Source organism: Cuculus canorus, chromosome 2, assembly GCF_017976375.1.
Source record: "Cuculus canorus isolate bCucCan1 chromosome 2, bCucCan1.pri, whole genome shotgun sequence".
Classification (NCBI taxonomy): Eukaryota; Metazoa; Chordata; class Aves; order Cuculiformes; family Cuculidae; genus Cuculus; species Cuculus canorus.
Window position 1 is genome coordinate 134784841 of NC_071402.1, and position 15713 is coordinate 134800553.

Genomic DNA, 15713 nt, shown 5'->3' on the forward strand with positions numbered 1-15713 from the left:
TGGACAGTGTGGCTGCAAGGCAATGATCTCCTGTTGTGCCAGGATTTCTCTCAAGCTTGCCCTTCAAAGGAATGAGATCTTTGATCAATGACAGATCACTGGTGAGCTCCATTTGAATACTCCCTTGATGGCAGCTGGACTGCATGCCAGGCAATTCTCCTTTTTAACAGGGATTAGTTGTCTAGCTTAAATATCTAATATTTTAAGCAGAATAAATCATTTAGAATTATAATAATGTGTAACTTGGTATACTGTATGCTTAGCTTTCTTAGGATAAGTAACAAGGCTCAATCTGAAGCACGAGGCCACAAGCTGGGAATTTCCAGTCAAAAACTTTCCCACCACATACAACCTGTTCACTCAAAACATGGCCTCCAGAATCAACAAAGAGCAAGAAAATACAAAGGCTTCAGGCACACAGACCATCAATACCAGATGCACCTAGACGAGAAAACAACCTATCTGAAAGACAGGTGAGTAATCCAATAAGGAACAGGAAGACTCCAGACCCAAATATTACTACTGGACCAAATCACCACGTGAGGTGCACGTAAACATTCTGTAAGGGTATAATTGCCCAGAGATTTCTTTGTTTATATCAGCCTCTCTCCCTGAGGTTGACCATGCTGCTGCATTAAATTATATATTTTATAAAATCCAATGTCTGAGAGAGTACTTTCTGAAACCTCAGATTCAAATTCAAACTGCAGCATGAACCGACGTCAGACAGGCAGACAGAATGATCTGATGCCTGAGAGTCTGCTTAGCAAAACCTTGGATCTGAACTCTGCAGCAAACTCACACCAGATGACCAGATGGGAGGTAAATGAATTGGGAATAAGCATGATGAAACTTTGAAACCTTAGCTAAGCAACATAGAGAATTGTGTGCACACGTACAATCTTTTGGCTGTAAACACATCTAACTTCCTTTTCCCTCTGCATGTTTCTTCCATGTAGTAAGTAATAGCACGACCTTATCATCAAACTCTATTCAGTCACGCTTTTATAAGAGTTTTACGTGGAAAAACTCATTCATGACAATCCCATACTCTTTTCTCCTCTGTGCTTAGGAGCACCTTCAGCAGCACAGTGTTCACTGCCTTATTCTCCCAACTCGGAGGCATCCCAGTGGAAGAACAGGGAGAAGACTAGTAGCAACACAGTTTCCATTTGACCAACACTGATGGCTTCCTAATTCCAGCTAACACAAACAGTTTGAGGCCCACAGAGATTTGTACGAGTGAAGAGACACCTTCCATGTGCAATTTTAGCTTCATTCAGCAGTCATATTTAAAAAGTCAAAACAAAAATCTGTAATACTTATCCCTGTAAGTTCACCCCTGTTCTGGGATAAAAGCAGAGAAGGCACAAAGAGGCCAAAAAGCTCTGCTTCCATCTGGGCATGCTGAGACTCCTGTGAAAGAAGTCGGGTAATTTTAAGCATTTTTTTCTATTGCTTTTTTCTATTGCTTTTTTTTTTCTTCTAAAATACTCACCTGACTTTCCCTTTGGTGTTTCTAAGAACAGTTGCAGCAAAATTTTGGGTAACACCAACCAGACTTATGCCATCAACTTCCACAATTTGGTCATTCACTTGGATCCTATCAAGGGAAAACCACAAATACATAAATAAATGTGTGAATTCTTAGTGAATTTTCATCAAAACTTAGCATATAGAGATTATTTTAGTTTAATTAAAAAAAATACTTTGAACAAAAATTCGGTCTTAAAATGATTGAGGTAAAGAGGAAAAATGCATCATTACTTGCACACAGACAACTCATAAACCCAGCATCAAAGGTATCATCAAAATTAATTGCACTGATCGTCCAGTTACTTTATTTGTATATAAATACAGAAACATAAACTCTTGAATCCATCATACGATTTAAATTAAATGAGGTACTCAAACAGTTCTTGTATCATTTTTTCCTAAGTTAGTCTTGAAAAACAGCATAAGACACAGCTCTGGTATTTCATGCTAATGGAAAAAAAATGTGATATTTAACTAAAACAACCTGCTCATCTGTGGATAAAAGAGCTTGTACGTCAGACTTAATTGTGACCTAGTCTCTTAAAATATTTCATCTAACATGCTCCAAAAAGATGAAATCCCAGGGTAAAAGTGATCTTGCAACATACAGTAAAAAGGCCTTGGATCGTTGTAACGAGGACACACTTTGAAACCAAACACCTACTTATAGTCGATATGCTGTTCAGTGCAAAAAGTCAGGCGGAATAAAAAACATGCCACTTTTATCTGAAGCGAGCATTGCTACAAAATCCCTAGGGCAGGCATTAGACTCATCTGGATTAGAAATGCTTGGAAGGAGGACTGCTACGCTAAAACGTCCTCTAGAAACGCATGAATGCCTATAGTTTCAAAAATGAAAAAACTAAACCCAGTATCCAGAACCAGCCAAAAGGAGCAAATTTCAAGTCCTTACATGGATGCCACTGATTAAAACTACAGACTACAAAGGAACGAAGAAACGACTACGAAAAAATCCCATTTAAATTACATGAAAATACCTAAATTAAGGTATTTAATATCTTAGTACCTTAGTGAAAAAGATTTCTTTTCAAAGAACAACAGAGGTTAAAGAGAGGGTTGAAGTGTTTTGACTTGGGGATACTAATTTCACTGTCAAGTCTGAGAGTGCTATGCAGTTCTACATGTGTTGAAGAACTAGTTTCAGTTCTTTGGACGCCACTGATGAGTAAGAAATACAAGATCTATTCTTTGGCAACCTCACACTACAGAACGTCACTGTGTTCTGGGCAGGATCTCCCTTTTGTATGCAAGAAACCTTTTCAAAATTACCTTTGTGACAGCCTATAAATTTGTATCTTGAAAATCATACCAGGCATTTTAATCTCAGAATTTTATTTCAGTTTTCACAGAAGCATGTAATAAACACATCAATTACACCAATATTTTGTATTTCTATACATGTTTTTTTAACTTTAGCAAATGGGAAGTGCACTCAGATGGCTGCAGGAGTTCCAAGTAAAGAAGTTTCAGAAGTTGACGCCCACTGAGTGGGATGCTGTCATCCTCTTGTCTGAAAACTAAATGGTGGAAGATCAGATTCCTTTCTGATGGCAGTTGAGCTACAACATTTTACATACTTCAACTATGCAGCGGACTAGCAGTGCTCATACAGATACACAGTCATAGAATTTCAGGTGATTAAAACATCATGTTAGAGAACTGTTGCCTGCAACTTCATGAGTGGCTCTATCTTGATGTACTGTAATGCAGTCTGATTCCATTTGCTCTCTAGGCATATTCAGTACCTCCTTATTTCTTGTTCATACAACTCCTGCATTCATTTTTAAGTCTTATTTTTATTGTTGCTGTTCTCAAAATCTTCTCTCTTTCTATACATACCTATATTTTAATTATATATGAGCATACATACGTATCAACAACCACAAAATTAACATAATTTTATTATGTTATTCAAATTATGTACTTACAGTTAATTAAGAAAGAAGTTTTCTGTCTGTTGCCATGTACATTCTATACTGCCCAGAATGAAATACTGTCACAGCCATATTCTCCTGGCCACCTTCCTCTTCCTTGGGCATCCCCTCTCCAGCCCCATTCCCATCACAGCTCTGGACCTGTACCCTAGATCTAACCCCTCAGAGAAGCCACCCCAGGCACCATCTACACCAAAAGCCTGTTACAGCCATGTTCCCTGGGCAGCCTTCCTTTTAGAGCCCCCTCCATCACGAGCTCTAGATTTCCCCTGTCTCTCATATGCAATTTCAAATATGAACAAAAAAATAGGATCAGGTTGCCAAAGCTTGAATTATAGAGGTTTAACTGCTTTTGGTATTAATGAAATCAGCAATTCTTCCGAGACAATTATTTTCTAATGGTCATGACATAAATCTTTGCCTATGTGAAGCAGCACTTCAATTAAGTAGCAACTACAAAACTGAACCAACTAAAGTCGAACAAATTACTTGCATAATTACTTCTCTGTATGATGAAATGAAAAATTTAACCCATGCAGAGCCAAAGTTCAGAGTATTTTTCAAGTTAAGAATGTGTTTCAAAACTGTTGTTCTCAATGTTTTCAAAATACTTTAAAATGTGAATGATTCATAAACACAATGATCTGCAAGAAACAGGAATTCATCCATGAAAAGATTTTATGTCTCATATTCAGTCGAATGACTGATTTAATATTTTTCATACTATTAAAAAACAGTTATTACTTATCAACTTCATATCCTGATGTGACGAGTCTTTCAATAAAAGATAGGAGTTAACCTCTAGATATTCTAATGTTTCAAACTGTAGTTTCAGAAGAGCCTGCTTGAAGACTGCTATGCGGTTATTCAGAATATCTGACGGAACTGCTGAAATATAGTTTTATTTTCTGCTAGGAGACTTTGTTTTGCTATCAGTGATAATGATTAACTAGGTTTTTCACAAAGATGAAGTTAACAGAACCCTTCACAGTCGATGCAGTTCATTACAGAACTCTCTGCTTCTGACTGAGAGGATTACATATCTTTTTCCCAAGTGAGTCAGGCTCTCAAAGAGAAAATCAGAGGGTATTTCTCAGCTGACTGAGAAACTGGTTTCCACCCAGTTGAAAACCAACACAAATATTAGCATGGCCAAAGAAAGATACCATTCCTTCTCTGCTGCCAAGTCCCTTTCAGATGCCATCTAGGGAAATGAGACTTGTGTCCGAACATTAACTTCTGTAGCCCACTCAAACATTTGAACGATGAGAGGAACAGAAAACATAGATCATCATAGAGCAGTAGTGAATAATGGATTTTCAGCCACAGAATTTCACACAGAATGCCAGTCGCAAGCTTAATGCCTTCTGGCATTTACATTTCAAGTAATGGATGAAGTCATGACATCTTGAGGTGTCAGCTTCTTCCCTTCATAATTTTTAAGCCTATGATAAATCAGAACTTGGCCTTCAACCTGGTACCTGTAAATATCCGATCTGCAAAGATACCAGCAAGCCCAATCTGGAATATGATATACTTCAGTAGTTTCAGAGCAATGTTATTAAACTTTACAAAACTCACGCTATGTAGAGCCTTCTGATTCAATTTGTGCCAAGTTTCCAAAGCAGAACAACCTTTTGACTGGCTGAGAAGCTATAGGTGTTCATCAATAAGGACCATGTTACTGCAATACAGTTTTTAGAAGACTATATCAACTTTTTAGAGTTCATTCTCACTCCACTTACCTGTGTTTGGTTTCAGCATTATTTATAACTAATATAACAAATCATTAATGGTTAAAAACAGAAGCAGAGAATACATATAATTAGATTTAATTACTGTTGTATCAGATGGGTAATATTTTATTTGCATGCAAATTTACAAAGGGTATGCTCTGGGACAAAACAACAAATTATATAGTTTGGAAGATGTTTAAGAATACTTTTCATTATTAATTGATTACACAGTAAAGTGTTTTTTTCAATGAGAAACATTGGCCTGATTGTGGCAGGTATTATGTAACATATAGATCACTGTCCAATACAGTAGGAAATACTGTATGTTCAGAAGGAATTCCTTCATCTGCACATACCAAGTAAGCCACTCCAGAAGCAACCAGGTGTTATATGTGCATCACATAAAACTATAAACACCAATTCATTTCTTTAGTGGGCAAGATTTATGATGCAGTTTCCTATTCCAGTTGATTAAGGTACTTCCAGTGCTGCAGGGGAAAAATTGAACTCTGGAGCAGAAGACTGGGCATAATAAGAAATACAAATAACAGCCTGTGTCAGTAAAGTTGGAAGGAGGTGTATTTAGTGAGTTAAAGCATTCAGATAACACATTTCTCCTAATAAAATGATAAGCAGAACTCGTTTTCCTAAGTATTGCTTGTTTAAAAGTTGGTTTGAAGGCAAAACTACATGGGGCAGCTCAACACATTCAAAATCTAAACCACCTTCAAAGGTGATACACAATCACTGGAACCTCCAGCTTTACTATTGCCAAAGCATTCGGGTCTTCAGCTAGTCACAAACACACACATCTTTGGCAAATCTGTTCTCCTGTAATGGTTTAAACTCAATGCACCAAACTGCTGTCTTCTCATGACCACATCAGGTATTTGGACCTTACCAATTAAGTGTTCAAACTTTGCAGCTTTGAGTTATCATGACACACATCAAGCAATCAACTCTTTCCTATGAAAACCATAATTTATAGTAATCATTGCTTGGGAAATTTCCAAATACTGAGTGTAGTTTACCTGCCATCTCTTTCTGCTGCCCCACCTTCTGTTACTGTTTTGACAAATATTCCTAGTTTTTCAAGGCCTGCATCTGCTCCAACTCCCATTCCAATAATGCTTATGCCAAGTCCATCTTCATCTGTGAAAAAGGAAAGCAAAAGCTTCTTACTTTTTATTTATATAGTTATTTGGTAAATAAACATTTATAATTTGGTTCTTCTTGGTCAGTAATATTAACATCCTTTTGCTTCTTTTTAAAAACTTTATTATTTTACTATCTAATTACACACAAAAAGTATCACATTCACCCTTACGAGGAGCTCAGAATAACAATCAAGCCTTTTTCAGTGGACAACGAAAATACCACATCAAAACTGTGTAAAATCATGTGTTAATAGAGTGACAAAAACAATTCCCTCTGTGAAATAAAGCACTGCCTGTCTCTGAACTGCTTATTTAATTCCTTATCGAACAATTCTTGAAATCCAGAAACCCAAGGTGACTACAAGAGATTTGTGGAAATCCCAGATAGGCTCCCTAGGCATGTGTGGACTTCCTCAGACTTGCAGATCAGTGTCACAGGAACTGGAATCAGCAGACTGCATACCTTTTTCTAGTTCAACTGGGAAGAGCTCCAGCTTTTCTACACGCTTCTCGAGTTCATATTCAGCTGATGCAGCCACTGGGTCAACTTCATCATTTCTCCTGTCATAGTCTTCATTTGAATATGTATTGAAAACCTGTAGAAACAGACCAAAAACCACTCAACTACCAATTAAAAAAAACCTTTCAACTTATGAAAAGAGCTACTGCTCTTGTCCTGTCATGCTGCAGTCTGCAAAGGCTTTTAAAAGACAGCTTTCTCCTGCTCATTCAAATTTCAGTGTTTTTTTCATTCATATAAAGCACAAATATGATTGCAAAAGTCAATTGAGTATAAATGACTTTTATGGTTATAAGTGCAGAAGGTGATCTTGAATGACTAAATTGGCCTGTACATTTCAATATTTAAAATACTTATTTCAACTAATTAAGAATGTATTATTAGTAAAGACTCACAGACAGGAAAAAGCAAAATACATTGAAATCACAATCTGCAACAGTCTCTGTTTCAGTCTTTTCTCCTACTGATAGTCCAGTTTGCATTCCTCCAACCAAAGCTAGACCTGAAGGATACTAATCTACATTTATGCTGCCTATTGACACCATTAGAGATTATATTTCAAGTCATGTGTTAACTTTTTAGAAGAGTAAAAGACACAGCCATGGATATTTTTTAAACTAACGAGGTTTACAAGTTTATTTCAGCTCTAAAGCAGTAATTTAACATTGACTGCATTAACCTGGTTACATTATCTATGCTACTTTCCATCATACTTTCAACATGAACACAGCCTTCAACTACAGATTATTCAGACCTTCAAGAACTTCAAACTGTCAGGAAAAGCATGTTTTCATATTTTAAAGGTCAGTTTGCCAGCCTAATTCACTTAACTGTCCACATTTGGCAGTAATAAAAGGATACACATGATCTGTGGTAAAAATTTTACTGAACTTTAGTCACACATGTGTATCAAGTTCATTACTTCAAATAAAGTAAAACAATTTCCCATATCCCCTCTTCCTCTTTTACAGGCACCCTACAGAAGATACAATTATGCAGACATATTTTTCTATATCACTGTTTCTCTTACATCATAAAACACTGCACCGTGCTACGTAGTTACACATGTATTCAGAAAGTCTCAAGAAAACTGGTCTCTTATAGCCTTGTTGGAGGCTCCTTAACAACTGCCCCTGCAGCAAGCATGCCAGCTTGCTGCGGGGTGCAATGCAATAGTCCAGAAAGCTATTAGTGCAGATTAATTTCATTAAATAGCAAATATATAAAGGCTGCAATACAAAAATGCTATCAAATACTATCCTGCTTGCATTAAGGCTACCATAAAGCTACTGCAAAAACAACTCATATACAAAAAATCTTTATATGAAGTAATGGTTGAAACAGAAGAGTCTCTCTATGGAAATTTTAACTCCTGTATTTTACACCAATGTGGAACACTTAGTAAACTGCCTCTTGCAAGAAGACTGAGATGATAAATGTTTCACAAGAATGCATAAACCTATCTCACACTGATTATTAGTGATAGTGAGGCAGGAAAAATGCTATTTTGACTAAATCATGTTCCTAAGAAGCCTTCATAAATACATGCAAAAGATAGGTAAAACATATCACATACTAAACATGGTCCAATGCTGCTGAACATGTAGTGCTGCCTTTGTATAAATAAGACTGGAGAAAAGACACTGATGCAGGAATAAGCATAAGACAACGTTACATTGTACTTGGTCTAATATTACCTGCAAAATCTATGTGCGAGTTCTGAACAAACAGAGAAATCATGCAAACAGCCAACCCCTTCAAACAGTAAATCATTACCTTTAACTCTTTCCTTAAGCTTCTGTTTGTGGATGTAATAACTGCACTTGCATCTAGTATTTGTACAAGCCTGGAACAATGCATTAATTTCTGCTCCTGTTGTTAACTCCACTGGGTGTTTGAACTCCCAGTTAAAATGGAAAACAAAATCGAAGGTGTCCACACCTCCTTAAAAGCCTGAAGGAGGAGTTCTGAGAAGTCTTTTATTACTACACGTCTTTTACAGACCTCTTTTACATAAGATAAATCCTTTTTCATGTTACGTACCCTTCCCTGCTCCTTCTCAGAACACTTGAAGGCAGGAAGAATCGTGAACATGATTTTCTTTGCAGGCCATATCAATCTAGAAAACAACCCACAGACCTAATGACACTGGCCTGTATGTAGTGAAAAAGCAGCAGATACAGCTATTCCATTTATCTTTTGATTGAGATGTACAACTCATGGCAACCATCTCTACTGTCACACAAAACCAGATTAAACCAGTCAGAAGAGCCTACTCAACAGCCACGCGAAGTCCTGCCACAGGCTAGTGGGTAACCAGCCCAGCAGCTTCCCTTCTCTGTGGTTTTCTGTCAAGGTGACTATTCCCACAAAGGGTTCCATATCCAAACTCAACCTCATTCATGCTGACACCAACCATAATAAGGACTAATCAGTAGAGCTGGACCCAACTAAAACATTACTGAGCTAAGATTTGAACACAAGTCTTTAAGTCTGAAATGCAGCAGTCATGCAAGCAAGTACAGGTTAGAAACCACAGCTGTGAGTCTAGCCCAGATTGTCTCATTTGTCAACATGATCACAGAGACCTGTTTCAAATGTGGAACAGAGATGAATGTTACAATGGAAAATGGAGATATAGTCACTAGCTGTTGAAGGATGTCAAGAGGGGCAGATAAATACTGCTTGCCAAAGACAAAGAACAGATGAGGGCGAGGTACAGGGAAAAACTATGTCACAATATGAGTATATTTATTTCTGGATTCCTTTTCATCATGTTAACTGGCCTCATTCTTTTCCTTTGTTCAATGACTGGCATCACTATACTGTGGCAGCAGCTTCAGATTTGTTGCAAAGTGACTGAGTGTGCTTCTGAAAAACTTTCTTTCAAAGCACCAAATCATATATCGACGTCTTTTTTGGGATTATCTTTCTTGAACCAGATTGGATAGAAGAGATGACGTCTTGATTCTTGCTCACTGTTTCGGAATATTTAGATTTGCACATGAGAAGGGGACTGAAGTACTGTTGGTGGTGAATACAGCTATGATTATGGCTCCAATTATATCATGCCACTCTTATCTAGTGTCTTACCTAAGCATTCAGTCTGAGATTGCAGGATCCCTGAGAGCATCAAGGTAAAAAAACATGTTTCCTATCTGGCATTAACTCATCATCTTTTGTACATTGGTCACATCATCTTGCCCACTGCCTTCAATGTGTGTTTTGACGAAGGGAAGAAGGAAGATATTCTTGTATGTCATTTACCTCATTTTGCATGATCATATTTAATGGTTGACTGATTCCATTAAATGAATGTCTGGGTGTTAAAATGAAGAAAAGAAAATTTGTGCTTGGAAAATTTCTTTCTTTGTGAAACAGTCTATCCACCACAAGAACAAATTGCTTGCTCAGTACAGTCATGAGAACTGCCACTCAAGATTTTACTCTGCTAAAAATAAAAGAAATATTTATAACTCATACACAAAGTACGCTTAACTTTTTAATTAGACCTACTTCGACAAGTCTGCTGTTGCTGTGTTTCCCAGCACATGCAGGACTGCAGACTTGTGGGAATTCTCCCATTCCCTGTGATTTAAAAGCTTCGGTTTTGCCCTCACACTGGCTAAGTAACTACTAAAATAAAGTCTCCTGAGCCACTACTTATAAAAGCTTTCTGTCAGAAAAATCCAATATGTCATCTGAATCTCTGGTTGCACCTCCCCTTTACAAAAAAATAAGTTTCCACGGAATTCACCTATGACATTAACAAGGATTACAATGGCACTCCTAATCCAGCAACAGAGGAAACGAATGGATACCAAAGCTCAACACGTACATCGAAACAAACAAATGAACTGATGGGCTCACCCCAGAGCTGCTGTCAAAAGAGCATACTTCCACCTTCTCTGAAGTGGAAGAAAAAGGGCCATCAGTGATTCAGCCAGCACCAAAAAAATGACAAACTGTGTGACCAAAGAAGCAAGTATGATTGTTAGGCACCCTGGGTGGCACCCCTAGGGAAACTACACGCACACATAGAGGACCACTTGCTTCTCTTTCAGAGAACAGTGACAGAGGACAATTTAGACACATCATCAACAATAACAAAACACGTTGCAAACTCTAGTTCAGAACACTCCTCCCTGCATTCTAGTTCTAATATTCCATTTTATGAATACAACTAGAATAAAGCAGTAGATCCAAACTGACTACTCTTGGGAAAAAAAGGAAAACTTATACATGCTTGGGGCATTTTCTCACAGCTCTCAACTACCATAAATCTCCACAGAATTTTGCTGGCAGTATCCAGTAGGCAGGGAAAATTCTTACTTTTCAAAGGAAGTCGGAATGGAGAATCATAAGGACTATCCACCCCCACAGGGTGGCCAGCTCAGTGCTGCATTAACCATGTTATTAGTATTGCACACTATAAACTGCAACATAAAAACTGTCTCACCCGATGTCTTAAGAAGGTCCCAAACGTAACGAGTACACCTTGGATATGTCTATGTCTTTGCTATTTGTGCCAAGGAACACGACCTCATTCCAGGTCCGACTGCTACTGACTGCCTTGCCTCCTGTGCTTTTTACCCCTCCAATGACTGGTGCCTGCTAAAAGGGAAACGGATCCTGCAGGAACTACATACTGGTGGAGGACAACTTGTTGCAATAGCTGTTCTAACACACTTGCAGTTATCCAAGTGTCTCTACCACATTCCGAAATAGTCTCATGCACAACTCTTAATTACACCAAGCCATTCCAGGCCAGGGGCCACAGCCAACACATACTCTGATCACTGTGTAATGCTTCTCCTGAAACCATACTTTCCACCCACTTTTACTAATGCTATCATAAAACCTCCTTCTCATACTTCTCTTCAGAAAGTGCAAACAACACCTAAGATCTGACCCAGTCATCTGGGTGAGATATTTCCACGTGGGTGGATCACCATGCATAAGAAAGTAGTGCTGAAGAAAATGGCACAAGCATTTACAGGGAATGTTTGCCAGCAAGTAATGTCTCTGGCATCCATTCTAGGCAGGGGAGTAGGCATCACAGCCACTAACTCACTGTAACGATGCCAGGTGAGACCAGTAAACTGCTGCTTTTCCCCAGCAGTTTCTTATTCCTGAAAATTCAAAGTAAAAGTTTTGTAACTCTGGTGTGCAAGAGGTCACTTTGAAAGTGAAGCTAGGCTATGGAGTAATTGTGTAGTCATAGGACTAGGGACAATGGCTATAAATTGGAGGGGGGAAGATTTAGACTAGACATTAGGAAGAAATTTTTCATGATGAGGGTGGTGAGACACTGGCACAGGTTGCCCAGGGAAGCTGTGGATGCCCCATACCTGCAAGTGTTCAAAGCCAGGTTGGATGGGGCCTTGAGCAGCCTGATGTACTGGGAGGTGTCCCTGCCTATCACAGGGGGTTTGGAATTAGATGATCTTTAAGGTCCCCTCCAACCCAAACCAGTCTATCGTTCTATGATTCAATGCAGAATTTGGCTTTCCCAAGTCCTGCATGGAACCATGTTTCCAGAAACAGCAGTCACATACTGCCAAGGGACTGAATGTGGCTTCCCAGAGGAACACACGATACTCACTGATGCTTGCTTTAGTACACACAGCAAATTCAGAGTGATGATTGGTATTATCACCATTCTTGTATGCCATTTTTAAAGCTTTAAAAATTTGGAACGCCTTTGTTCCACACCTTCTTTGCAGACAGCACCAGTGATCAAACAGGCCACCATTCCATACATCCTGGTGAGAAGCCCTGAGAACAAATAGGTCTTCTGGCCATACACCATTACTGTGCAGACATCCAATGCAGGAAGGTAAATAATTGCAGATCTACCTTCTATTTTTATGTTTTAACCCACCTCCAGGGCATACCATGTGTTTGGTGGGGGAGACTCACAGAGGACTTGGCACTGGCAGTATCTGCATGTGGAGAGTGCAGACCTTAAAGCACAAACAGTAATCTTTCCTTTCACTCATTTTCTTCCCCAAGTGAATAAACTTGTTTGTCCTGCATTGAAACTGGGAGAAAAAAAAAAAGAAATGTGCAGACACTAAAGGGAACTAATCAACTTGACAGGGTGGATGCATCCTTTGACAATCTTAATTATAATGACAGTAATAACAATTTCCTTCGGCTGATTCTACCACATACATTCACCCTGTTGACTTCGAGAAAGATGAAAACCCAGAGGTTGTCTTTAATACAGAAATGGATCGAAATCATAAATACTTTGTACTAGAAGCATTATTATTAATTACAGTAACAGCTGGAACTTCAGACAAGTTTTGTTATGTTTGTTAGCAAGAATCCAAGTAAGGAAACACAGTGGCCAAGTAATTTTGACGTAAGACACTGAGAAAAACATTACAAGTTGTAGATGATGCCTTTAGTACTTTCTCGGGTCTTTCAGTCTAGAAAAGCACACAATAGCATCTCCTTGCCCTCTGTAGGGAGGAAAAGGTATGTTCCCAGGGCAGCTGCCCATTTCTTCAGAGCAGTTTTACAATCACCTATTGTTCTGAATAGATTAAAAACTCTCTTGCAGGGAGAGAAGTGAGGAAGAGCCTTAAGAGTGCCATAGGAAGAATTAGACGTTTATGGACTGACCACCACTGCAATATCTGGTGGCTCTGTCACAGTCAAAGGGATGGAGTCAGTGAGGAGGAGCCTCCACACGCTCTCACATGCTTTCCTGGCTTTGCACTCCCCTAAAGCCTGTGTGGGCATCAGCTGTCACTAACGTGAAGCACCAAGGAGACAAATCTCCCCAAGAAGCAATTTCAGGGACAAGACACAGATGGGAATCAAGACAGTTGCAATATTGTAAGTTACCACCTAACACTAAAACTAAGTTTGGGGTTTCCCTCTGAAAGCTCGGTAGGATGAAGGTCTGATTGAAGCAGCCTGAAACTGTGGCAAAAAGAAATGCACAGCAGATTTCAATTCCTAAAATTCTAAACATGTCTGGGCCCTAGACTTCTCTGTCCTACAGAGACCCCTTCTGACACACAACAGAGAGCCAGGAGCTGCCATGCATAACCAAACTATTCAATTTGCCGATATGAACTGGAAAGTATTATCTCATGACACATTATCTAGCACACATTATCCTGTCTTCTGTCTCTTGGCACAGTCATAAAGACCATGTCTAGTAAAAACCCACAGTGTCACCGTCCTGCAGCAGAGCCAACACATCTCGGCTCACATCCATATAGCTCTGTCCACCACAGCATGTCCTGCACCTGGCCTGCTTACCAGAAGAGGCACCCAACCGATGCTGACCCCAAACCATGCCACAGCTGCACTGCCTGGTGGGACACACACCACTCAAATGCATTGACTAATCACACACATTCATTAGGCCTGAAACATGAGTGTGGTTCTGCTTTCCAATAGAAGCAGTTAAACAACCAGGCACGCTTCACTTTTAAGCTCATTTCAACTGAAAGCAGGATCTTAATTTTTATACAGTGCAGTTTCAAGCCAAAACACAAATCCAGAACTGCTTTGATGGTACATGGATCATCTCCTGGTGTCAACGATGAGAGGACAGACCTGCTTACTCTCTTTGACCTCTCTACCAAATTCACTACTGTTAAATCAGAAAGTCCTACTGCTTCGGCTTGGAGGAGCTGCAGGGACTGGAAGTACCCAAGCTAAAATTCTCAAGTCCTTTCAAGAAGGCTGCACCAATGTAGTAGTGCATCAAAGTTCTGCTCCACTACAAAGCCCTTACCTGGGCATTTTAAATTCTGTGCAACTCAACAGTGACATATTTGTATAAAATGTGACCTTCTTGGAACTTTAACTCAAGCAGAGGGTCAAATTTTCAGATTTCTCTTTCTATCTGTCATCACAAATTTTCTGTGTACACAGTTTTTACCCCGTCTTTCTGCTACTTGGCTCAGTTTCAGGTGTGACTTCTTTAAAACACCCATTTTCATCAAGTAATGTCCTAGAATAAGGAAAGTTATATACCCTAACATTTATTATTTATTCAGTTTGTAATTCTTTTATTGCTGATGTGCTATGTCTACATATATTCCGCGACTTGTCTATGTAGACAAAAAATACAAAATCACTGTAGCTGGAGATGAGATTTGTGCCACATGTGAAAACTGCATGCTTTTACTCTTATTTATGACAATTCAGAGTAGTTAGCAACCAAAAACAAGCAATGGTGCTGAAGAGTAAAATAGAATCTAACACCAATCTGGTCTTACAGAGTAATTTCCAAGAATGTAAAATATTTTCCTGATCATTATTTAGGTAATATTGTGTCATTACAGATGAATCATATGACAAAGGAGATTAAGATCTCCTGAAAATAGTAAGTTTACATATTAGTGCTATCTAAAACCTTGCTCCTTGAAGATAAGTTAAATTTTAACTTAGATAAGTGAAGAAGATAAGTAAAAATTTTTATAGCAGTTAAGTAACACACTCTCAGCCGAAAACATCCTATATTGTGTGCGCTACTCTAAGGAGGATCAATGAGGAGATTAAAGATGCCTTCTTCTTAGGGTTAGTTTTCCTCAGTCCTTGTGAAAGGACTCTTTCCCTTCTGAAAATATTCAGTCAAAAAAAAAGAAAATCCCACAGTTCAAGTCTCACAAAAACCAGATGAGTTCTGAGAAACTCCTGTTCTCCAGACAGTGGCTCCCATTTTAACTCCATCAGTGAGCCAGCAGGGCTGCTCCCTCCTTCATGGGGAGGAACAGACACCTCTCTGACTTCACCTGTGCTTTTTCAATGTAATGCGTTTCTCAAAGTCTCCGCCTCC

General features: G+C 38.8%; 1 protein-coding gene across 6 annotated transcripts in view; it reads right to left on the reverse strand.

Moving 5' to 3' along the window:
• Nucleotides 1–15713, reverse strand: part of PPP1R9A (protein phosphatase 1 regulatory subunit 9A) — a 141999-nt gene that overhangs the window by 57839 nt on the left and 68447 nt on the right. For all 6 annotated transcript variants that reach the window (XM_054057171.1, XM_054057174.1, XM_054057173.1 and 3 more), the window contains exons 3-5: nucleotides 6848–6980; nucleotides 6259–6379; nucleotides 1499–1603 (exon numbers count right to left, since the gene is read on the reverse strand). In XM_054057171.1, the coding sequence (XP_053913146.1) occupies nucleotides 1499–1603; nucleotides 6259–6379; nucleotides 6848–6980 (359 nt within the window). The remainder of the gene's footprint in view (nucleotides 1–1498; nucleotides 1604–6258; nucleotides 6380–6847; nucleotides 6981–15713) is intronic.